The sequence below is a fragment of the Paroedura picta genome, chromosome 4 (assembly GCF_049243985.1).
Source record: "Paroedura picta isolate Pp20150507F chromosome 4, Ppicta_v3.0, whole genome shotgun sequence".
Lineage (NCBI taxonomy): Eukaryota > Metazoa > Chordata > Lepidosauria > Squamata > Gekkonidae > Paroedura > Paroedura picta.
In genome coordinates, this window is record NC_135372.1 from 67,647,576 (window position 1) to 67,670,721 (window position 23,146).

The following is a 23,146-nucleotide window of genomic DNA, read 5'->3' on the forward strand; positions in this document are numbered from 1 at the left end:
TCTGTGGTATCAAGTGCTTTAAGTGGAATGTTTGAACTCTGAATGACAAAAAAAGGAAGAAAATTATTTTAAGGTGTCAGCTTCTAATATTTTTCAATCACTTCAAGCAGCCAGTGGGTTAGTCACAAAATTTTATTTGACTATTAACTTTGAAGTGGCTAACTTATATTAGTAAACACACCTTTTCTGTACACAGCTAAGATTTAGTAGTCTTTCCATTCTATCTGATGAAGAATTGTGCATAGGTGAAAAGCTTGCAATCTCAAACAGAAGATGTTTCAGTGAAAGGCTATCTAATTGGGAAGTATCCCATTTAATCTCATTTCTTCTTTAATTATTGGCACATTAACAATTCCTCAGTATTCCAAGAGTTACAAAAAGGTCATTTTAAAAAAATCAAATGCTAAAACTTAAGATCATATACATTGTTATTCTGACATCAACACATCAATAAATAGAACACTTAAAAATCCCTTACATGTTTTCATGCAAAATAAGGCTACAATAATCAAAATCATGCCGAGAAGTCTCACAGAATGTTTCCTGTACTTGCCTTATTAAGATAATTGGAAGTAATACTAGCCGGCTGTTTCACATCTTTCATTTCATTTCAAAAATGTTTTTCACAGGATCACTTCATAATGGATTGCATCCTAGTTATCAATACCTGGTTTCTATCTTTCCATTTTAGCCTTCAATGCATAGTTGAGTACTGATTACCCTACAAGGTTCCAAACCATATATGAAGCATCAAAAAGTGCAAGTTTTTGGAATGCTCATTTTATATTTTCCTGAATTTTAATGGTTAGTAATGAGAAAACTTCAGGGACTTTGGACATGGGGTGTTCAAGGAGTGGTTGGTTTTATTTGCTTGCTTTAAATACAATCATTTAAGTCCCTCCTCGCCAGCAGTATCAAAGACATTTTCTTAAATTACACTAATAATGCTCTTTAGTGTCACTTTTGAATGGCATTAGTGCAAAGGACACACCAGAATACAAATTACCCAACCTGCATTTACAATTTATAAATGCAAAACAGATTTAACAATCATTTGGGGAAATAGCCAGAGTTCAAAGGCTGTTATCCATAACATCACTATCAGAAAGTGTTATTCTCTTCTATTTGATCTGAAGCATATTTTTCTAATCCTTTGCACACTTACCTGGGAATAAACCCCATTTAATTAAGCAAAAATTATGTATTCACAAGCATGCATAGGATGGTATAGGAAGCACTGCTTTAACGAAGAGTGCTTAAAGAAACCACCAAACATTGTGGAATAAAAGGCAAAGGTTGGTCAGCAATACATTTCATCAGTACATTTTCATGATGAGAAACACAGTCTGTTTTCACTGTATTTTCAGCATGCCCTTTGGAAATGTTCCCGTGTTAAGAAAAGTAACTCTGCAAAACAAGTACCCAAAGAATAGTGGCTCTTAAAATAGATTTCCAGTGAGTGCATTTCAAATTAAGTGCCATATCAGCTTAAAAGCTTCATATCAGTAAAGCCTTGAACCCCTATTTATTTGAAAAGAAATCCATATTAACTTCAAACAATGTATCAGTCATTTCTGTTTAGCAGTCGTGTTTGATATCCAGTGCCATGCATGTAGCAGCATGTTTTATATCTCCAGATCGGACACTCTACCTAATCTAAAACCTGCCTGCTTCTGATTAAAATCGTCCTTGCATTGCATCACCTATGGCTCCCCACACATCAAAGACAAATTCATCTGGGAATGCAAAATCTCCAAGAGCTTCATCAAGTGAAACGGCAAACTCATCTGGGTTACTCTTGCCTTTTCCAGCTTCTACCATTGTTGCCGCTGAAAACAAAAAGAGAGAACATAAGAAGAGTCATGCAGGTCCAGCTATCCCAGCATCCTGTTTCTTGCAGCAGCCACCCAGATGTCCTGGGAAAACCTACAAGGAGGGCATATAGACCAAAGTCTTCCCTTGCTGCCAGCTTCAGCCATCTGAAATTCAAATAGGCAGTAACCTAAATGTGGAAGTTCCAAACAGAATTAGGCTTACCTAATGAATTTTCAGGGGGCTGAATATAAAATAAAAAGTTGCCATTGAAGACACTGAATCCGAAACAGGCCTACTCAGAAGAAAATCCTTGTTCTGCAATGGGCTGTGCTCTCAGAACAGTGTCATTAAGACTGAAGCCTAACTACAGTAGGTCTGTTCAAAACCTACATGCTGGGAACTGGCTAAATGCAAAAATGAACAAATAGCACTGCCACCTCCCAGAAAACTCCTAGTGACTTTGAAAAGAAAGCCAAAGAACATCTCTGAGGTCGGAATTCCCCAAGGTATAGTAGCTAACTTAGAGGGAAAGGAAGTCCAAAAATGAATTAAAGATTGAAAATGGCAGCTGCCCATAAGTGCTCATAAAATCTCAAAAACTTGGCAGGAGGGATATAAAAATGAGAGTAAGCTTTTAAGTGGGTAAAAAGGCAGAAGTAAATTTTGCTTCCAGATATACTGAGTCATGGGAATGTAGATAAATGTGCTGGAATTGATAAGTGTATTACTCTAGGTAAAGGAGAGCCAGTTTGGCCCAACATAACCCATGCAGCTTACCATTTCCACACTGTGACTTAGCCTCGCCTTACTGGTCATCTGGTGGCAGGGCAAATTCACAGTTTCATTTGACATCAGCATTGAGTCGGGGCTGTACCAGATGTGGCTAGAGTCAGGCCCTCCATTGCCCCATAGCAATGAGGCCTATGCTGGGCCTGGGCTGTGAGGAAGGGAAGTCAGGCCACTCAGGTCCACCTCCTACCCTGACTACGGTGTCCTGGAAGGGACAAAAAATGCCCCAGGTGGCTCTTTGGCACAGCATTTTGGCAGCTGCAGCTTGTCTGCCCCAGATTTGTGCCCCTGCCCGGGCAACCAGGGTGGTGCAATTCCACAGCACTGGGGGGGGGGGCAGAGGCCTTTTTGTTTGTTTGTTTACAAACATGATATTGCTTGGGGATGCAATACCACATTCCTAAACAAAAAAAAGAATGCCCAGGCAGCATTCACAGAGTGGCATTTGTTTAGGAATACGGTATTGCATCCCCACGCAATATCATGTTTGTAAACAAACAAACAAAAAGGCCTCTGCCACCCCGCAGTGCGGTGGAATTGCACCACCCTGACTGCCCGGGCAGGGGCACAAATCTCGGGCAGACCGGGTACAGCTGCCAAAAGCTTCCCCCATGAGGGAGCAGGAGGATCCAGGGCAACCTGCCCTGGCTCAAACAGCAGGCTCCGTGCGGGGAACATCACAGCGGAACAAATAGCACCCTGCCTTTTTCCCCAATGGGGAACTGAAGTGACTTATATTGTTCTCCTCTCTCCCAAATAAATACATAAATAAAATGAATTAAATATTAAACAAAAGAGAGAAATAATGATGCAACAGGAGAAAAATTCCTAATATTCACCTTTCAATTAAACACTTTAAGTCTCAAGCATTTGGTTTACCTATCTGAAAAGAAACTACCAGATTTGAGTGGAAGTTTTCAAAACACCAAAAACCTATTTCTAATCATCAGAGTTTCAGAATCCACTTTAATTTTCCCCTAATAATTACATTTACTAAGCTTTTTGTAAACTGATATATTACCTGAAGGTCCCTACAATTTTAAAACAACAGAAGCCTGATTCCAGTACTATGTAAATATATATTCAGTGGTCATGTCCTGACCTCTAGTGATCATTGATTGAACTGCTTTGGCAAGGTAGATGTTTAACAGCTCTTTACTCATAGAATGCTGTTCTCCATATGATCAAAGAACTAGCGATACAGTCAGTAAGACCAAGAATTGGTTCATATGTTCCAATATGTGGGAAAACTTGCTCATACTTCAGAGAGCAACAGAACATTAGAGGTTGAACTTGCTTCCGGACTGGCCTTTCCCAAGAGACAGTTCGTTTTCTAAGATGGAGAAACTGCTCACCTCTGTTAAAAAAAATCCCTACTCCCTCCACCCACCCTGCCAATGGACAGAATTTCCTGCAGCAACTGCATGCCAGTGCCATTTATGATTAGCAGGCATAGAGACTATTCCACCTAGGTCTCTGGTTGCCAAGTCCTGCCTGGCAGCAGGATGAAGGCTTAGCCCACCTTTGCAGTGACGTTATTCCCAGTGCACCCCAGAAGTGATGCTATCACTTTACCAGCAATGAGGAACATTCTAGAATTCAGGGGGGAAACATGGTAGAAACCAGTTTAATCCAAATACCAGAGCGACTCATGTCACTGGAAATGCAACGGCATCTCTTCTAGTGCACTTTGGATGTGATATCGCTGAGTTGCTGGTGACATCATTGCCATACCATTGCCAGTAAGTCCTCGCCTGCCAGCTGCTCAGTGGCAGAAGGAGGTGACTGGAGGGGATCCTCCACTGCCTGTGGGGGCTTGGCAGCTCTAGATGGGTCTAAGACATTTGATAGCTTCCATGTAGGACTGTATCACTTCAAGTGGCTTTCATGTTCAACACATGGGGGCTTTTCGCACGCCTTCAAAATCGCACAATGGTTGCCAATTGAAAACGCTACTGATTTGCCATTATGCACAACGTCGTTGACAATCTGCCACACACCTGAAACCGATCCGCAAAAAGCGCTTCCTTGTAGCGCTTTCAGGGAAATCCCCAAAAGTGGATTCACCCTCCGGAAAGCGCTACACTCCTGCAACCAATCTGCAACACTAGTGGGAAAGTTCTGTGCGTTACCATTGTTGTGGTTTCTACAAAGTCCCTCCCCCTGGCTCTCTCCTCTGATCTTCCGGTGAAGCGATCGCCATTTTTTTTTTCTCCGAGCGAGCGGGGCTCAACCCACCAGCGAGCCTCTGTTTAGAGGCTTCCCCGGCTTTAGTCCCTCCCCAGAGCTGTTTAGTCACTAAGCACAGAGAAGCCCGTTTGCTGATGTATTTTCCCTTTATTTTTTACACTGTTTTCGGCCGAAAATCGGGCCCATGAGGGGGGGGATTTTTTTTTCACTCGGGAGGAGCGTGGCAACGAGTAAACGACAGCTCAAACACACCTGCCAGCTGGATGGGTCTCTCCGTTGCATTGGCTGCTTGACGGCCAGGGGCAGGACGAGCTCGGCAATAGCGCTTCCTTTCTAGCGATTTTTGCTGAGACCGGAAGCTTGTGGAAACGATGGAAACGCAACTGGATTCCACTACAAAGTCAGGTATGCATAATGACGAATTCCACTATTTTAAATGGCGATTTTTTGTTCAGCAAACAATTTGCTATAAGGATCCCGGTGCGGAAAGCCCCATGATATTGGATCCAAAAGACCATCTTTTGCTGGTAGGAGGCACTTCCACCAGTAGAAATAAAAAATGGCATTTTTGCTAGTCCTCCCATTTCATTAAAGATCCCTATTTTATTCCCCCGCCCATACTGTATGTGAGGGTCCCACGTCCCAACACAAGCAGTAATTTCCAAAAGTTGAGTGGGCTGCAATGAGAAGCAAAAAACTGGAAAATTCTGCTCTGTTAACAGAGCTCTGTGCATCCAGCTTTTTAATTGCACGTTTCCTTGGTCATAATGGGACTTGCTTCCAAATGAAATGTGTTTAGAATACAGATTTTGGTGGGGAAAAAAACTCAATCAAACACTGAACCAGTTATAAACTTGAAAAGAAAGCTAAATGTGTTACAAAATCAGGATACAAACATGTTTTATACCCCCATCATAGAAACATTGAATCTAATCTATAGGAATCTGTTGCTTGTATATCATGTACATTCTGAACTTCCCTTTTTTTTAACAACCTGGCTCATAATGCAAATAATAAGGTGCTATCAATGTTAAACTTTCACAAGCATGTATAGTTGTAGTTCTAGACAGATTTCTACCCTTCTAATTCTGCTTAGGTTTGCTCTATTATTTCATTCATACTTGAATCCTATATCACTCTGCCCGATGAATGAAGTTAGTCAAATATTGTTTTCACTCACTTCTTCAATAGTCATATTCTAAGCCTCAGCACTGAAAATTGCTTTGTAGACATTGAGACTACTGGAGTTGCCAGTTAAAGAGGATTAAAGTAAAAGCCTTTTTCTAAAATGGCACATAGGGGAAAGTGCAGTGTTTAAGCTCTTTAATCATGCATTGAATACATATTACACTATGGTATTTAAGCTTCTCTACAATGAAATAAAATTCCTAACTGAACAGTAATTGGCATTACCAGAACAAATCTACTTTGCATATTTCATCCCCCTGAGTGATTGACTGTATCTGCAATCACTGTGTGAAGTGACTGACATGTTCAGTGAGAGATTTGTGGCAGGCGCTTATTGTACTTTTTTCTTGAACAAACAAATTTGTACTTTTAAAAAACAGTTAAAAGTTTTTTAAAACAGTTGTTTTGCTGTCTTGATTAATATTCCTAATTATGAATAATTGTTTGCAGATATTGCAAACAGTAACATTTTGCAACTGGCTTTAGCAGTGATGATATTCTATGATGATCTTCTTTCTGTGACCTTGGCTAACACTGGTGAGTGTAACCCCCTCCACCTGTGGATACAGCACTTTCCGAGGGAGTGGAACAGACCAAGGTCTCATTCATACTGGCTCTTAAACGCACTTTGGCTTCTGAAGTCAAACTATTTGTTAAGGTTTCACACACTTCAAGGATACAATGCTGTCTTCTCACAGTAAACAAAACTTTAATCTGTGTTTTCCAAAACCTGTTGTACTCCTACGTATGTAATTAAATGAATTTCTACCCTACCACTGGATTTATGTTTTTTGTTAATTGTATAAACACATACGACATCAGCAAAAATAAAATCCCATAAATAGTAGAACTTTATAGTCATGCATACTCCTCCCTTGACTGCTAAAAGAGAAGATTATTATGCCACTTTCAGAAAATGTTCCAATTAAGATGCTGGTAAATCTATGTTAGGAGGGACCTAGAGAAGATTACCAAAGTTATGTAAATGCTTACCTAGTTCAAGGTCTCTTATTCCCATGTACATTTCAAGAAGATCATCCACCTTTTTAACAGCTTTTTCTTCAATATCTGAAGGCTTTATCAAATCAACAAAAGATAAGTATAGAGCTTTAGCAATGCAAAATGGCTTCACTTTTAATGGTAACAAAATTTATATTCTAATAGCAAAGTTGGTTAATCTGTAGATGGAGCTGTGAATGGGCAAGACTGATCTTTCTACAAACCTGAATAGGGCCCCCAGTTTGCAGACAAAGACAAAAGACACACACACACACACACACACACACACACACACACACACACGGCAGTGAAAAATCCTGAAAATGATAAGAGGAGTGCCTGCAGCTGATGCCCTTAGTGGCTGTTGGTAGGCAATCACAGTGTTCCAAGGCTCAATTCAGTCAGTAAAGCAAGGGAGAGGGGGCAGAGCCCCTTTCAGGCCTGTTTTGGCCTTGCAGCCAGACCTGACTAGGGTTGCCAGTTTCAGGGAGAAAAATTCCTGGAGATTCTTAAAGTAACATAATTTGTGGAAGGGAGAGGCCTCAGCTGAATATAATGCCAAAGAATTCACCCTCCAAAACAGTCATTTTCTCTAGGAGGTTAAAGCATTGTCGTCTGGAGTTCAGCTGTAATTCTGGGAACTCTCCCAACTCCCATCCGAAGGCTGGCAACCATGGGCCTAGCAGCAACCTCTGGGTGACTTGATACCACATGACTTGTGTCACCCAACTAGGTATGGTATAGCAGAGCTTAAGAGTAGGGTTCGGCAAACACAGGTTCAGATTCCTATCTTGCTGTGGAAACTTTACTGGTGATTTTTGGCCAGTCATGTATTTACAGCTACCTCACAGGGTTGTTGTGCAGATGAAAAGGAGAGGAGAATAATGTGAGCTGCTTTAGTCCCCACTGTGGTGAAAAATGGGATATAAATCATGAATATAGCTGAAAATGGGAGGAAGATAAAAGGTAGGCTGGTAAGCAGCTGAGACGGAGAGAATGAAGCAAAGAATGAGGGTCAGTTAAAGGCGGGTTGGTTGTTGGGTGGGAATTAACTATTGTTATGAACTCCACGTTAGTTAGGAAATTCCTTGTGATTTGAAGGATGGAGTCCAGGGATAGTAGGGTCTGACAAGGGGAGGGACTTCAGTGGAGTATAAGGCCATAGACCCCACCCTCCAAAGCAGGCATTTCTTCCATAGGAACTAGGGTTGCCAACCACCAGGAGCAGGTTAGAGATCATCTGGAATTACAACTTATTGTAAATACAAATTACTGCAATTTTTAAATTTATTACATTTATTGGAATTACAAATTGTTGTTTTAGATGGGGTCTGCATTTTTTTCAGGGAAAGCTCACAAAAAGAATCTTACTGACAAAGAACAACTTCCACTATACCATTATATAGTAGACCAATAATGAGTCTTGGAGACAAGGATTAAATTATAATTCTTGGGATTTTTCATATGTAACATTATGAATGGAAATAAAGGGAAGCCAAATATTTTATTATGACTTATCTAGCAATAAAACTTAATTAATTATGAAGTATGAACTCACCATTTCTTCCACTGTTGCAGGGCCTTTGGATCTTAGTCGAAGAGTTTCTTTTCCCCTAGTGATTTTTCCCTCAGCAAAACTTCCACCTTTGGACCTGGGTTCAATCATATCTGCAATAGTCATATCATGTAAGTAATTTAGAAATTTAGAAATTTAATCCAAACCATGATTTTATTCTAGATGTTCTCAAAAGCAAAGTCAAAATTAACATGATCTATATATAATATGTTAAAATTTAGCAAATATCTTAACTAGATGTAGTCTAGGCCTTGCTTTATACAGATTTTTGCATAACTTGAAGAGCTACTACACAAGCCCAACATCATAACGTCCTAGAATGTGCATTTTTCTGGTAAGTGATGAGGCAAGTTGGGAAGTTTATGGGTGAAACAAACACTAATAAAATTTATTTTTTAAAGCACTATTCTGCTTATCAATACTTCATTCTTCAGGTATTTGGTTATTAAATTAAATGGATTAAAACAAATCTGCTTAACATGACCCACCAAATTAAATATAGCCCCACCAACTAATGTATTTGCAGTACTACGTAAGCACCAACAAAAAAAGATTATTGAGCCTCTGGTAGCTGCAATTAACTTAGTGGGTACAAAATTGTAAGAGCCTGTTTTAAACTTCATCTTCAGGGTACAAAACCTGTTATTTGGAAAATTTTAAAAACCTAGGGCTACCATTTATGGTATATTGCTATACATGTCACTCACCAAAGGATTTCAGAGGTTCTATCAGTTTTAGTGTAAATGTCTGACCCTTCTCCAAGTCCTTTAAATTCTTAGCAACTTCATAATGACGACAGCCCACTACACTTTTTCCATTTATAGATTCTATGTGGTCACCAACACATATCACTTTTATTTGGTCAATAAGGCTGCCTGCTTTAATTCTCTGTGAGATAAAAAGAAATTATATTAGTTGAGATTGATGCTGCAAACAGGCTGGTCCACAGAACCATGCTGTATCAATTGAGGCAAAAATGCTAACCAGAAATATCACTTTTTGAGGCTGAGGAAGGGCATAAGGCAGCAAAGGAAAGACCTCAAGTATCAAGATGTGCAGTTACCCCATTCAAAGCACGTGTCCCCCCCCCACACACACAAACACTTTCAAAATTCCATGGGCTTGTGAGAAAACTTTGCTCCTTTTCATGGTAATAGTGGCAATATATATATACTAGAAGCAAAGCCTGTTGTATCCAAGAATACAACAGGCGCTAGAGCTTGGCAGTGGGAAGAGGAAGGGGAGGAGTTGTCCACTCTGTAAGGGCATGGGGTTGAATATGTGTGTTGTGTGGGAGGTTGTGGTGGCGTGGTGGCAAATGAGGGCATGGGTGTGGAGATATGGGTGTCAAGAACCTGTGGTGTGGAATGTTCGTTGATTGTGGGAGAGGACTGACCTTTGGGAATTTTGGCATAGTGGTTACAGATAAGCTTTCCAGAGCCATGTCCTCAGATATGTGAAGGGAAAATCAGAATGGAGACTCTTCTTAGGGGAAGATTACATGGCAACCAATTCCTCCCAGTTCTGCGTCATTTCCCTTCTTGTGTGAATTGGGCCACATTCACTGAAATGCCCCTCTGCCCTAATACACATGGGGTAGTCACAGTACACAGGTGTCCACCCTGTTCCTTCTTTTCCATTTTTTCACTGTTGATAAAATGTTATGTGCCCACATGCTTCTTTCATGGCTGCTCCTTAGAAGAACGGATTTTTGTACCCTATTGCTTACTACCCAAAGGAGTCTCAAAGTGGTTTACAAACACCTTTTCCATTCGTCTCTCCACAATAGTCAACCTGTGAGGTATGTGGGGTTGTGAGAGGTCTGAGAGAACTGGGAATGGGCCACAGTGACCCAGCAGGCCTCAGGTGTCTCAAAGCATTTTCCAATCGTCTTCTCTTTCTCTCCCCATAGAAGACTCCCCATGAGGGAGGTGGGGTAGCAAGCCTCACAGGGAAGCTGGCAACCCTAAGAGGAAGACTCTCTGTGCACAGCAGTCTTGACCTTAGTAAGGTTTTTTATACTGGTTTTTTATTTGCCAGATCAAGGTTATTTGCCAGGCCAATAAGTCATTTCAGTTACCATGTGTCTCCAGCCATTTACTTGTTCTCTATTTACAGTTTCAGACTGTAAATATTTATTTAGATCTTCCTGCACTTTCCAGACTCACAGGATGATGCTGGTCTGCCTGTCTGCGCCCCAGAATGCAAACAGTTCCTGGTAAGGGCTGACCATAGCCCATAGCCCGGGAGGGACACACCTGCACCACTCCCTCCAAACTGCAGGCAAAAATGGCTCCTTTGAAGGCTGGACTCCTTTGAATTGTAATATTTGTTCCAAGAACAAATTATCTTTGCTTTGTATGAAAAACCGTCACACTCGTTTAGCTCACTCTGGCATGCTAACTACTGGCTTTCACTATGTTAGAATAAATTCAAACCTACTCATCATACTAAAAAAGAAGTTGAAAAATGTACATTTGAATGAACTTTGCAAAGTCTAAAAGTAAATAAAATAGTGGACAAAAAGAAAACAATGACTGAAATACACGCTGAAATACTATTCCCTAACCATAGAAGACAGTTTAGAACAGGTTTTCTTAACTTTATTATCATTGAGAAACCCTTGATTCTTCAGGCTTCAAGAAGCTCCAGAGGTGGAGTGATTGTGCAGAATATAGTTGGGAAGCTTAGCTGTGTACACGCCCACCTGGGGCCCTTCCCTAGGCTCACCATTGGCCAGTTTGGAGAGGGCGCGCAAGCTGGCATGACGATATATGGTCATATCACCTGATACATGTTTAATAATGTTTTTAAAATATATAAACATTTAATTAACCCCCACCCATTTGGGAAACCCTTCCAGGGCCATCAGGAAACCTTAGGGTTTCACAAAAAAAACCACCCCTAATACGGACACACTTTGACAGCAAAATAAGTTGACAACACTGCAAAAAAAAATCAGAGAGAGAGTAGCACAAAGAAGTGGGTTTTGCACTTTTTACTTTTATCTGTCTTCAATGTTTGTGCTTCTTGTCTCCAGAGAACCCAATCTATGTATGGATTCTGTAGTTCTTCTGCTTGAGCCTTGACATGACCCAACCCAAGGAGAACAATTTTTAGACATTCCCCACTACAGCTGCTTTTCTGCTCAAATCAGGAAACACCTGGCTGCAGCAAGTCTCTTATGGAGGGATCACTGGGTTAAAAGAATGTGTGTTTCTCCACAGCCTATTCACTCACATTTTTAATCATTCCTTCTCATACTGTAAGGTCCCAAGCAGGAGAATCAGAACTGAAGTTACATGTCTTCTGATTGCAATTCTCTCTCATTCTCTCATGGCTTAGCAAGCATATTTTAAAAAGAAAAGATTCAACCATGTCAAATAGTTTAATTAATAAAAAAAACCAAGGAAACCCAATATAAAATAATCTTGCTGACACAATGCACTACTAATATAGTCCCTCTGCTATTCTGTTGTAGCATAGTTCTCTCCCACACAAGTTATTTAATTCCATCAAAAATTACTTACCTTTATGAAAGCACATCCATTTCCATTATCAGTAATGGTAAGCCCAAGCGAATCTTCAGATTTGAAAACTTCTACTTCTTTCTTCACTCCTTTCACATGAGCAAATATGAAATCTTCCAGACCAATCTGCACTCCCAAGAGCTTGTCCATATCCACTTTGTGCGTATTCAGAGTACAAAACATGATCTACAAGGCAAGAGTGGAAACAAATATATTGCATCCAGTTTTCAGAAAGGCCTATCCATCAAGGTTTGGGAAATTACCAACTGAGAATGGGAATGTTACACGGATTTTTTAAAAGGTGTTCAGAAGAGAACCAGAAATTACAGGCCAGTTAGTCTAGAGAGTCACTGATGGACAAGTCTTTTCTTTTCCATCCAGTGCAATTTATTTGCATCCCCATGTCCTCCGTATTCTATTGTTCACGTCCTTGTGGTTCTTACTCTGACAATGTTTCCATTTCTGTCGCCACTGATTCCTGAGCTTCAATGGCCCTGGCTGCCATGTTGCTCAATGCTTTCAGGCTCATTCTGTGGCATTCGGAGGAGGTTCATTAGGGAAGTCAACCACTCTATTGACCTTTGGTCTCCTATGGCATACCTGTGTGTAGTTTCTTTAAAAGAACTGTTGTTATGAGAAGAGATGTATACAAGTCAGATACAGGAAGTGGGAGTGAGGAATGTGTTTTTACATACCTCAATAAACAGATTTTGGATTTGAGTTGGAGGCATTGAGCAGATATAACCAATTAGCAACAAAGGTGGGGTAACTTTTCTGGCTATGAGTCCACCAGCACCATTTTTGCAAAGTCCAGGTGAGCCTCCAATTGTTTTTATTACATGTATTCATATTTTTATAAGTATCTGATTGCAATTAGTGACACATGTTTCTAAAGACAGAAAATCTGTGCTGCTTATTCACTCCTTATTTGGAGAAGGACAGCGTATTTTAATACAGTTATTGCTGATGATAAATATGAGACTGCTCTTACTGCACTGAAGGGGAGGGTTGGGGCTCAATGTGGTAACTAATAATTATATGTTAGCATGACTACTAACTAGGTAAGTCAACTTTACAATATATTGCTCTGTGAGTTTGGAGCACTGGCTGATGAGATGATTGAAGACCATCTGGTTAAAAAGGCAAACGTGCCTTGTATCAGAGAACAGTTGCTTTCAAAACCAGGATTCTCTTTGGAGAAAGTTATTAAAATACCAATTCAGACAGAAGCAGCTTTGAATGAAGGTGATCAGTTTGGGCACTAGCGATAAAGTACAAAAGGTGGAATTGTTGCAGAAAGCTCCAGTATAGACTTAATATGCTACAAAGTGAACAAAAATACTTTAAAGTTATGGAGTCAGAGGAGCAGAACACTGTAAGAGAGCCAGTTTGGTGTAGTGGTTAGGAGTGCGGACTTGTAATCTGGCATGCCAGGTTCGATTCTGCGCTCCCCCACATGCTGCCAGCTGGGTGACCTTGGGCTCGCCACGGCACTGATAAAACTGTTCTGACCGGGCAGTGATATCAGCGCTCTCTCAGCCTCACCCACCCCACAGGGTGTCTGTTGTGGGGAGAGGAATGGGAAGGCGACTGTAAGCCGCTTTGAGCCTCCTTCGGGTAGGGAAAAGCGGCATATAAGAACCAACTCTTCTTCTTCTTCTTCTTCTAAAAAAATGTTTCCATTGTGTTTCTATGCAACATCTTCCAAATTATCCTGTGTCCTGCAAAAGGACTACAAGAAGATTGGTCATTTTATTAAGGCTTGTTGTAGCCCACAGAGTAATCACCAAGTATGTGCAATTAAAGTGCCTGATATAAATTTTTGAGAGTGGAATGTCAAGATCTTTGTTACTCCTTTTAGAAAGGGTCAGGATATTGAGTTGATGCTAGATGCTTGTTCAGCAATTTCTACATTATATGAGGCACTCTATTTGCAATATTTTACAAATGTGCCATTGGTGGATCCAAAATTACAGTTAGTATGCTATTTAAAGAACCAAATACATTTATGTCGTTGTTTACTTGCTGAAGTGCATGTCATGCACCAACAGAATTCTATATTGTGCATAACGGTACTCCTATCATTGGCAGAGATTTGTTTGCTATATTAAAACTGATTTAGTGGATGGATGTATTGTGGCTCCCTAATTAAATCTAAACCATCAAAGAAGATGCTAATTTTATACAGGAAGTTACATAAGGTAAGGTAAAGGTATCCCCTGTGCAAGCACCGAGTCATGTCTGACCCTTGGGGTGACGCCCTCTAGCGTTTTCATGGCAGACTCAATATGGGGTGGTTTGCCAGTGCCTTCCCCAGTCATTACCGTTTACCCCCCAGCAAGCTGGGTACTCAATTTACCGACCTCGGAAGGATGGAAGGCTGAGTCAACTTTGAGCCAGCTGCTGGGATTGAACTCCCAGCCTCATGGGCAGAGCTTTCAGACTGCATGTCTGCTGCCTTACCACTCTGCACCACAAGAGGCTCTACATAAGGTAAAGGTGAGATCTAATGTAGTCTCTGTGCAACAGAGATTATGAAAATCACCATTTTCAGTGAGAGATGCTGTGTTAGAGAAATTGGTGCAGGAAAATATTATCAAAGAGGTTATTTCATTGGAATGAGTTTCATCTGTAGTTGTGGTAAGGAAGAAAGATGGAAGCATATGTCTTTGTGTAGAACTAAATAAGGCTACTGTGGTTGATACCCACGCATTGCCACATACAGAAGAGATGTTTTCTGAACTGGCAGTGTCAAAAATGTTCTCTACTCTTGATTTGCAGGATGCATCAAGTTGTATTGCATGGAGAGTAGAACTCTTACAACTATTTATTAACTATGACGGATTGTTTTAATTTAAACGTGTTCCATATGGGTTGGCTTCGGCCTCTGCTCCTTTGATACTTAAGGTCCAGAAGAGATTTGTGTTATTTTGACATTATTGTATTTGGAAAGCCCCTTCAAAAACATGAGATAAATTTACAGTCTCTATTAAGGTGGAAAGCTCTGTTCATCTGGAGCAACAGAACAAAGTTTGAGTCCAGTGACATCTTTAAGACCAACAAAGTTTTATTCAAAATATAAGCTTTTGTATACACAAACTTCAGATACATTAAAGTTACCAGTCCATACATATAGGCAGAGAGTGGCAAATTAGCATACAGCATATTAAAGTTGTTTGTCAGATGCAAGGACCAAACTGGAATAACAAACTCAGTTTATATGGTCACCATTTAATAAACTGTGAAATAGTCTTTTTCATTAAGGATTGTTATTTTGCTGTAATTCAGGCTCTTTGTGTTAATTGCTTGGTCTCTACTGAACAGCTATTTTGGTTTGTTGATCTAGGAAGCTAAGCAGGGTCAGCCCTGGCTAGCACTTGGAATAGCAACCTCCAAGGAATGCCAGGGTCATGACACAGGGCAGGTAATGACAAACCACTTCCAAACACCTCCTGCCCGGCAGCCAGGCAATCTTACAATCTCCTGACATCATCATCATCAATATATCCCACCCTTCTTAGTTTACTCAGCACAGGTAACAGAATAAAACAATACAAACACAACAGATGTATAACAAACAATTAAATTAATTCCATTTTTAAATTATTAAAATATTGTAATACATATTAAAACCACCTATTTTACATTTCCAATCTTCTGAAGGTATTTAATCTGTGGAGATTAGATAGCAGGGAGGCCAGCATTTTCATGATGTCATTCCTAGCCTCATATGCCAAATGATAAATAAATAAAACAGGGGAGGGGGTGACAGTGCAGGGGGGAAAAAATCAAAATCAGAGATGGATGAGCAGATGCACCCTACTTAATGATGGAATACTGAGAGTAATTAACTGAGACCCCGCCATTATGCTACATCCATCTCCTCCCAATCACGGTGGTAACCCTACAGCATCCTCTTCATTGAGATGGAGCAGTTGGCTGTGCAGTGTATCTCCTCTGTCCCCAGACAAAATTACAATAAATACCCTTGTACAAGAGGCTTACTGAACAAGAAACATAACTCTATTTAGAACTCCAAATGGACAAAGCAAACAAATTACATCCTCCACACAAATTAATTTTATGCCACATACCACTGGTAAGAGTGATAGCTAAATCAGAAGGTAACTCATTCATTATGCTCTCTATCCATTTTTATACAAGATAATAATTCCAGAAAAACAAAATGCCAGTTTCCTGTACTCCTAACAATTCAACCCCCTTGTAAATTTGACAGATATTTTAGCAAAGCTGTTAGTTGCACTCCATCAAGGCAGGGGAGGCATGCTTCCTCTTCTGGCCTCTTCTTCCCCAGGCACAGGATTTCTGTCTTCGAGGGGTTGGGCTTCAATTAGCTCTGTTGGAGCCATCCTGCCACAGCCTCCAGATATCTGGCCAATGAATCTGAGGATGTATCTGGCCACAGAGAACCCATATTTGACCTGCCCTCCAGCAGCTACATTGGCTACTGGTGGAGCTCTGGATCAGGTTCAAAGTTTGGTACTGACCTTTAAGGCCTTACGAGATCTGGGCCCTGCACATCTGAAGGACTACCTCTCCCTATATGCTTCCTGGTACTCTGCTAACACCAATTTGTTGGTAATCCCTAGCCCTAAAGACATTCACCTGGTCTTGACCAGAGTCAGGGCCTTTTCAGCTCTGACCCCAACCTAGTGGAATGAGTTGCCAGTTGAAATCCATGCCCTGATGGAGCAGCCAAATGTCCACAGGGCCTATAAAATGGCACTCTTCCACCCAGCTTATCGCTGAGGCCATGGCTGTCTGAAAATATTATTGCCTCCCTCCTTCTCCTGGGCTCCACCGCCCTCCATTTTAAACCATCCCCAGTCAAAGTAACTGGCAGAGGGTGTTTGAGAGAGTGGGAGAATGGAGGGCTCTTGCATTCCTACCTGCATGTAGGCCTTCTGAAGTATCTGGCTGGCTACTGCTGGAAACAAGAATGCTGGACTAGATAGCCCAGCCTTTATCAAAGTTTCTACCACTGAAAACCCCCTGAAACATTCTTCAGGTTGGGAAGCAGAGCTGTGTACATGCCCACCCGGGGGCCCTCCCTTTCCCACCCCACAGTTCAACATGATCATATATGGTCATATCACCCAATAAAAATTTAACAAATTTTTAAAATACATAAAACCTTAAAACTCTCATTGAGAAAGCCTGAGATAGCCTCCTGTTTTGACAGCATATAGTAGTGAAGAGTAGCAGGCTCTAATCTGGAGAACCAGATTTTATTCCCCACTCCTCCACATGCAGCCAGTTGGGTGACCTTAAGCTTATCACAATTTGCTTGGAGCTGTTCTCATAGAACTGTTCTCTCAGACCCACCTACCTCACAGGGTTCTGTTGTTGGGAGAGGAAGGAAAAAGTTCTGTAAGCCACTTTGGGACTCCTTTGGGTAGTGAAAAGTGGGTTTAAAAAAAACAGCTTTTCTCTTGATCCAGTAGGGTTCTTCCTATGTATTTATTGCATGTTAGTTGATAATAGAATATTAACTTACAGTCTTTGGGTGGGAAATATGGGATGCTGCCTGGAAGACGGCACAGGATGAGATACAAACTGCACAATTTATGGTACATCCAGATATAAATCATATGAAACACTGACAGAGGATGACCAGAAGGAACAGGAACAGACACAATAGAATCAGAGAAGGTGAAGACAGATGTACAGAGGAATGGAAACAATACTGCTTAATTATCTAATGGAACGAAGTTAACTAGATAGTTTTCTACACTGTGTCCACCTTCGCCTTTAGCATTATGTTAGTAAATAAAAGTTATCAGCACTAACAAAATCTATTTTCTCTCAACTAGTGCAAGGAATCAAAATACAGAAATTTGTGTTTTGCTCAGTAACTAACAAAAAACTAATTGCTACAGAAACTGGTATTTAGGCAAGCAGGAAAAAAAGTCTCATCCAAACAAAGCTGCATGTTAAGACTAGATGTTACAGAATTGCAGATCATAAGAAAGATGTTATAGAATTGCAGATCATACTCCATTTTGCAGCTTGAGCCACTGAAAAGGCCTTCGGTTAATTATGCACGTTTCATTAGGGAAGCATCAGGGCACCGGCAAGGGAGCACCTGGCAGCCACGTGGAGCGCAGCTGCCGGGGGCTCCCTGCCTGGCCACCTGATGCGTCGGAGGTGCTTCGCATGGCTCGCAGTTGCTTCCTTGTTGGAAGGGCGGGAATCGGCCGGGCCAATTGGCAGGCGCGATGGTCTGTCCAGAGGAAGGGGCCAATCAGGCCCCTTCCTCATCATGGACAAAGTCCGTCCTAACTCCTCCCCCAAAGCGCTTAGCGCTTTATTTAGTCCGTGGCGCCCGCACCGCGGGCGTGTTAAGGATAAGATGGAGAAAGTTTGTAGAAAGCATGTCCAGGCTTCATGGAGGATAGCGAAAGACATAAAAAGAAGGGAAGTGACTGGAAGGAAGGAACCCTTAGAGTTGTGTTCTGAGTAACTGGTACAGTATAAATAAAGGAAAGGTCAGGGAGCACCCTATCTAGCCCTCTGCTAACTCTTCTGCCCTCCCCTAAGATGTTGAAATATGTACTACCACTGAGACCCAATTTGGGGCAGTGGTTAAGAGTGGTAGCCTCTAAACTGGAGCCCCGAGTTTGATTCACCACTCCTCCTCCACCTGCAGCAGCTGGGTGACCTTGACCAGACACATTTCTCTCAGAGCTCTCTCAGTCTCGCAGTGTGTCTGTTGTGGGGAAAGGAAGATTAGATTACTGTAAGCCACTTTGAAGCTCCTTTGGGTAGTAAAAACAGCTCTTTGCTTTTCATTAAGCAATACTGTATGCTCCTTTCTTTCCAACAGCAGAGATATGGCCCTACAGCAACAAGAAGCTCATAACTTTACCATCGCTCAACAGGCTGGTGGAAATTCGGCCGGAATGCATTGATGCGTCAATCATACCTCTGCAGCCCAGCATGAATGCTCAGATGAGACCCCAACACAGCCAGAGAGCTGATTGGATGGGAATGAATGAGGGAGAGAGGTAGAAGAAGCCTTCAAGGGCCAACTGGCTCCAGCAATAGGGAGTGGAGCAAGTAAAGGCTGTCAGGGCCTCTCAGACCAAGGTGGAGTAGGTTGGGCTGTTCTGGTCTCAGAGCTGGTAAAGAAACAAGCAGCAGGTGGCAGAAGTAGCAACAGCACCTAAATGAGCACAACCCTTCCTTCATCTGATGTCTGAGGCCTAGGGGCCCAAATCCATGTCCAGCGGGGAACTTAGAGGAGGTTCCAGGCACTAGCTTCAGCTCCTCCGTTCTCTCTAGTACCCTGCTTGGCCATACCAAGCCACCTATGGCCACCCTTCCCTGTAGCAGTCCAGTGCAGCCCAAACTTCTCACAACAGCATTGCTCAATATAAATCAAGTACTTGGAGATTGGGTATAGAACTTGAAGCAGTTTGTCATGGCAATTGTACTTAAACGTTTTCTGCAAGAAACTGTTGTACCCATTTCAATTATGGACCAAGGGCTCCTGCCTGCTTCAAGCATTATTCTTCTTCATCTCTTGGACTCCTGCCTGTTTCAAAAGTAATTCTTTTTCATCTCTTTGAAAAATAACAAACTCAACGTTTTTTCTACCCCCTCACAGCACAGGAGTGTGGAGGGGAAGCATTTTTGATTCCTGATCCATACTATTTATTTAGAATATTTCTGTGCTGCCTCTTCAGAGTCCTGCCTGAGGTGGCTTACAATGAAAATTTACAGTATAGTAAACTATTGAAAAACACAAGTTAAAAAAAAATCCATATTTTTTCCAGCTCTTTTTGACAAACGCTTAAGAACACTACATAACCAGTGATAAGGGAATAAGAGTCAGAGAATTCTTGAACTCATAATTAAATTAATTGAGAAAGAGTTGCCCTATTTGGTGTGAAAAGCTGGTGGTGCTGTATTGGGTTAAGCTCAGGACCATTTCTGGTGTGAAATAACTTGCAATTCTTTGTCACTGGGGAAAGCTTCACTGTCTTTCAAAGACCTAATTGTTCCTCATGATAATAAAGGAGAGATACTATTGTGGCAAGCTGCAATGTCAAGGTAAAACGATCCATGTAGCTGGGAGTATAATTACATGTATTCAAGCTTGCATCTTTTGATGCACCCAGGGCAGTGCAAATAGGACAATTCCCACAACTTGGAGGAAGCAAGAAATTTTGCTTTTTCTAGCCTGCAATCAGTAAAACAGGCTTCAAGTTCTCCCCAGAGTAAAAAGTTTCACAAATGGTATAAACATATTTTCCTGAGATCAATAGCTGCAGAGCCAGCTCGGACACCAGGCAGGATGAGACAACCCAGCTCAGGTGGCAGATTTAGATGTACTATTAAAAGGAAGCAAGAAGGAAGCACATCCTCAATTATTTGGTTTAGTGTTTTTTTTAATTATATTTCTCCAATTAGCTTTTCTGACTCAGGCACCAAAATGTCCCGGCCAAGTTCACTGGTTATTGTGACTGTACCCTAGGACGTCTAAATTTGATGCTGTATAAGTGTCAAACCTACATGTGCTATTTCACCATACAAACTAGTTACTACTGGCAGTTCTATATGCACTATCGATGACATCACTGTAGGTCACATATGTACACGAAAAGTATCAGGAAGCCACACTTTTAGATATTCCAATCAAGAGTATGCCAGAGCAATTGAAGGCCGCAAAGAGGACACCAAGAGCACATAGCACTTGTACACAGAATGTTTCTCATAGCAATAGTTGCCTGATTTAAGGCTGAACAACAAACATGAGAAGAGAGTCCACAGGGCAGTGGAGGACGATACTTTGCTTCCTGTGCATATCCTAATAACCCTATTAAGCTGTCTCACACCCCAGCTGCAATCATGCACGAGGTTACTGGAGAGTAAAGCCCACCGCGCATCGCGGGATCTACTACTCACAAGTAACAACACGGCCGGAACGTGGGTGGGGAGTGCAGGAGGAGAGCTCCGGCCTGACGGAAGTCGGGAGGGCAAGTTAGCCGCACTCTCCGGAGAAGGGCGACGGGCACCTACCTCCGTCGGGGCAATGTGGAAGGCCTCGGCTATCCTGGCGTAGAGCTCGCGCACGCTGGCGAAGCCTTCCACGCGCCCCGTGGGGCTGCCGTGCGCCAGCTGCGTGTGGAAGAGGAGCCGGATAGGGACCGGCGGGGCGGGGGGGGCGGCGGCGGCGAGGGGGGGAGCTGCGGCGCCAGCGTCCTCTTCGTCGGCCCTGCCTCCCGCCACGCTAGCCTCAGCTTCCACGAGCATGGACGTCTCCTTGGACTTGTCTCTTTTCTTGCCCCTCAGCCCCAGCGGCATCTTCCGGGCCGCCCGGGAAGGCGCTACCAGCCAAGCCACCTGCTGCACTCGGCGGCCGCGGTCCGCCTCGCCTTGGCCGGACTCTGCCCCTTCAGGCTGTGCGCGCACCTCCCGGCGCACCCGCCAGGTGACTGCCACTCGCAGCCAATGGCGGCAGCCCAGGCGGCCCGGGATGGGGAAAGGAACAACTGGGCGGCTGAAGCCCGAAGGGAACAGGCCGTCCCCTTTTGTTCCGCAGAGCTTCGGAGCCCCCCCCCCTCCCTCCCATATACCACAGGACTTGCGAAAGTGCCCCCCCCCCCCAAGCTTAGAAGAATATGTCAAGGGAGTTCTTCAGTCGACAGGCAAAGGATTGGCCGCAAAGCCGTTAACTGAGGGCATTTCGCACACCTGCAGTTTCAACCCATTTCAGCAATCGTTTGCAAGCGGATTTTGCCATTTCGCAGTGTAAAATCCAGTTGTAAAGTTAATTAAAAGGAGGTTGAAAGTGCATTTTTTTAACGTTTAACCTGTTGTACTGTTTATATTGTTGATACTGTTACATTGTTATATGGTTACTATTTATTATTGTATGGTTATTCACATGTTTTAGACTGTTTCATGTACTGTTCTTGTGTTCTTATGTAAACTGCCCTGAGCCTCCTGGGAGGGCAGTACATAAATATAATAAATAAATAAAATAAAATAGATGCCAAGAAACAACTGCAACATTTTTATAAACATTCCAGCAAGTCAGCTAATACACAGCTAAGGAAAAGATTACTATGAAGAGGCAGGTGGATGAGAAACAGCAGCCAGTTTGTAATTTATGACATGTCACAGTTACCATTAGTGATGATTTCTGATAAGGAAAAACAACCTAAATGATCTCTCTTTTTAACAAGTACACAGCTGGAAAAAATAGCCATCCACATTCTGAAGTGTAATAACTATAGACTGGAGATCTGTTTGGACCTAGGTTCATTTTGCAGCAAAAATAAAAAATAAAAAGCTAAACTTATTCTTAAAACCATTGTGGAGACTAATAAATATTGATCAAGAATACCACAGGATAAAATAGCTCAAGTATATAAAATTGTGAAGACAAGGATTTTTGTCACTCTTCAGTTATATAAATTATGTATACTTAAGATTCAGGACATTTATATAATTTCGATTAAAGGCCAGTAATACTACTTTACAAAGCTCTTTAACTTTTTTTCAACATCATTCACTATACATAAACCCTGCAAACAATTTACCTAGTGAAAAATTATTCACTATTATGGTGTTATACAAATCAGCCCCCACATACTATGGCTAGGGTCAGATGCTACTAAGTCATTTTACCAGGTAACAACAGAATCTTAGACAGGAATGCTCATTTGCTAATAGTTGATGTCCTCTTCACTTATTTTGCATTTCTAACTAATTTGGATGACATTTCATACAGTTATTCGATCCAAACTAACTAGACCTATTTTTGCTTGAGGGGGGAGAGGGCATTGTGATATCTGTAGCTGTACTATGCTTACAGTTTACACTTACCTTTGCTATCCCTTGCAATACTTTGCTTCGGCAACAAATGACAGAGGAAGGGCAATGAGAGAAGAAATTGAACCCAATCAGAACTTTGGCCAACAGGCACATCAGCCAGTCAGTAGCTTCGATTCCCATGAAGGAGCACCGTCTCTGATTAGAATGGGTGCACACTGTGCACAGCATTTCTGCCATGCAGGCTTACCAAATT

At 41.9% G+C, this 23,146-nt stretch overlaps 1 protein-coding gene across 1 annotated transcript; it reads right to left on the minus strand.

Moving 5' to 3' along the window:
* Positions 1–118: 118 nt before the first annotated feature.
* GIPC2 (GIPC PDZ domain containing family member 2) lies at positions 119–21,599 on the minus strand. The gene is made up of 6 exons (XM_077333244.1): positions 21,133–21,599; positions 12,088–12,273; positions 9,265–9,445; positions 8,540–8,649; positions 6,976–7,057; positions 119–1,829 (listed from the first exon to the last, which is right to left on the minus strand). Exons 1-6 carry the CDS (start codon positions 21,415–21,417, stop codon positions 1,678–1,680), a joined length of 996 nt encoding a protein of 331 aa, XP_077189359.1. The 5' UTR covers positions 21,418–21,599; the 3' UTR covers positions 119–1,677.
* Between the last annotated feature and the right edge of the window lie 1,547 nt (positions 21,600–23,146).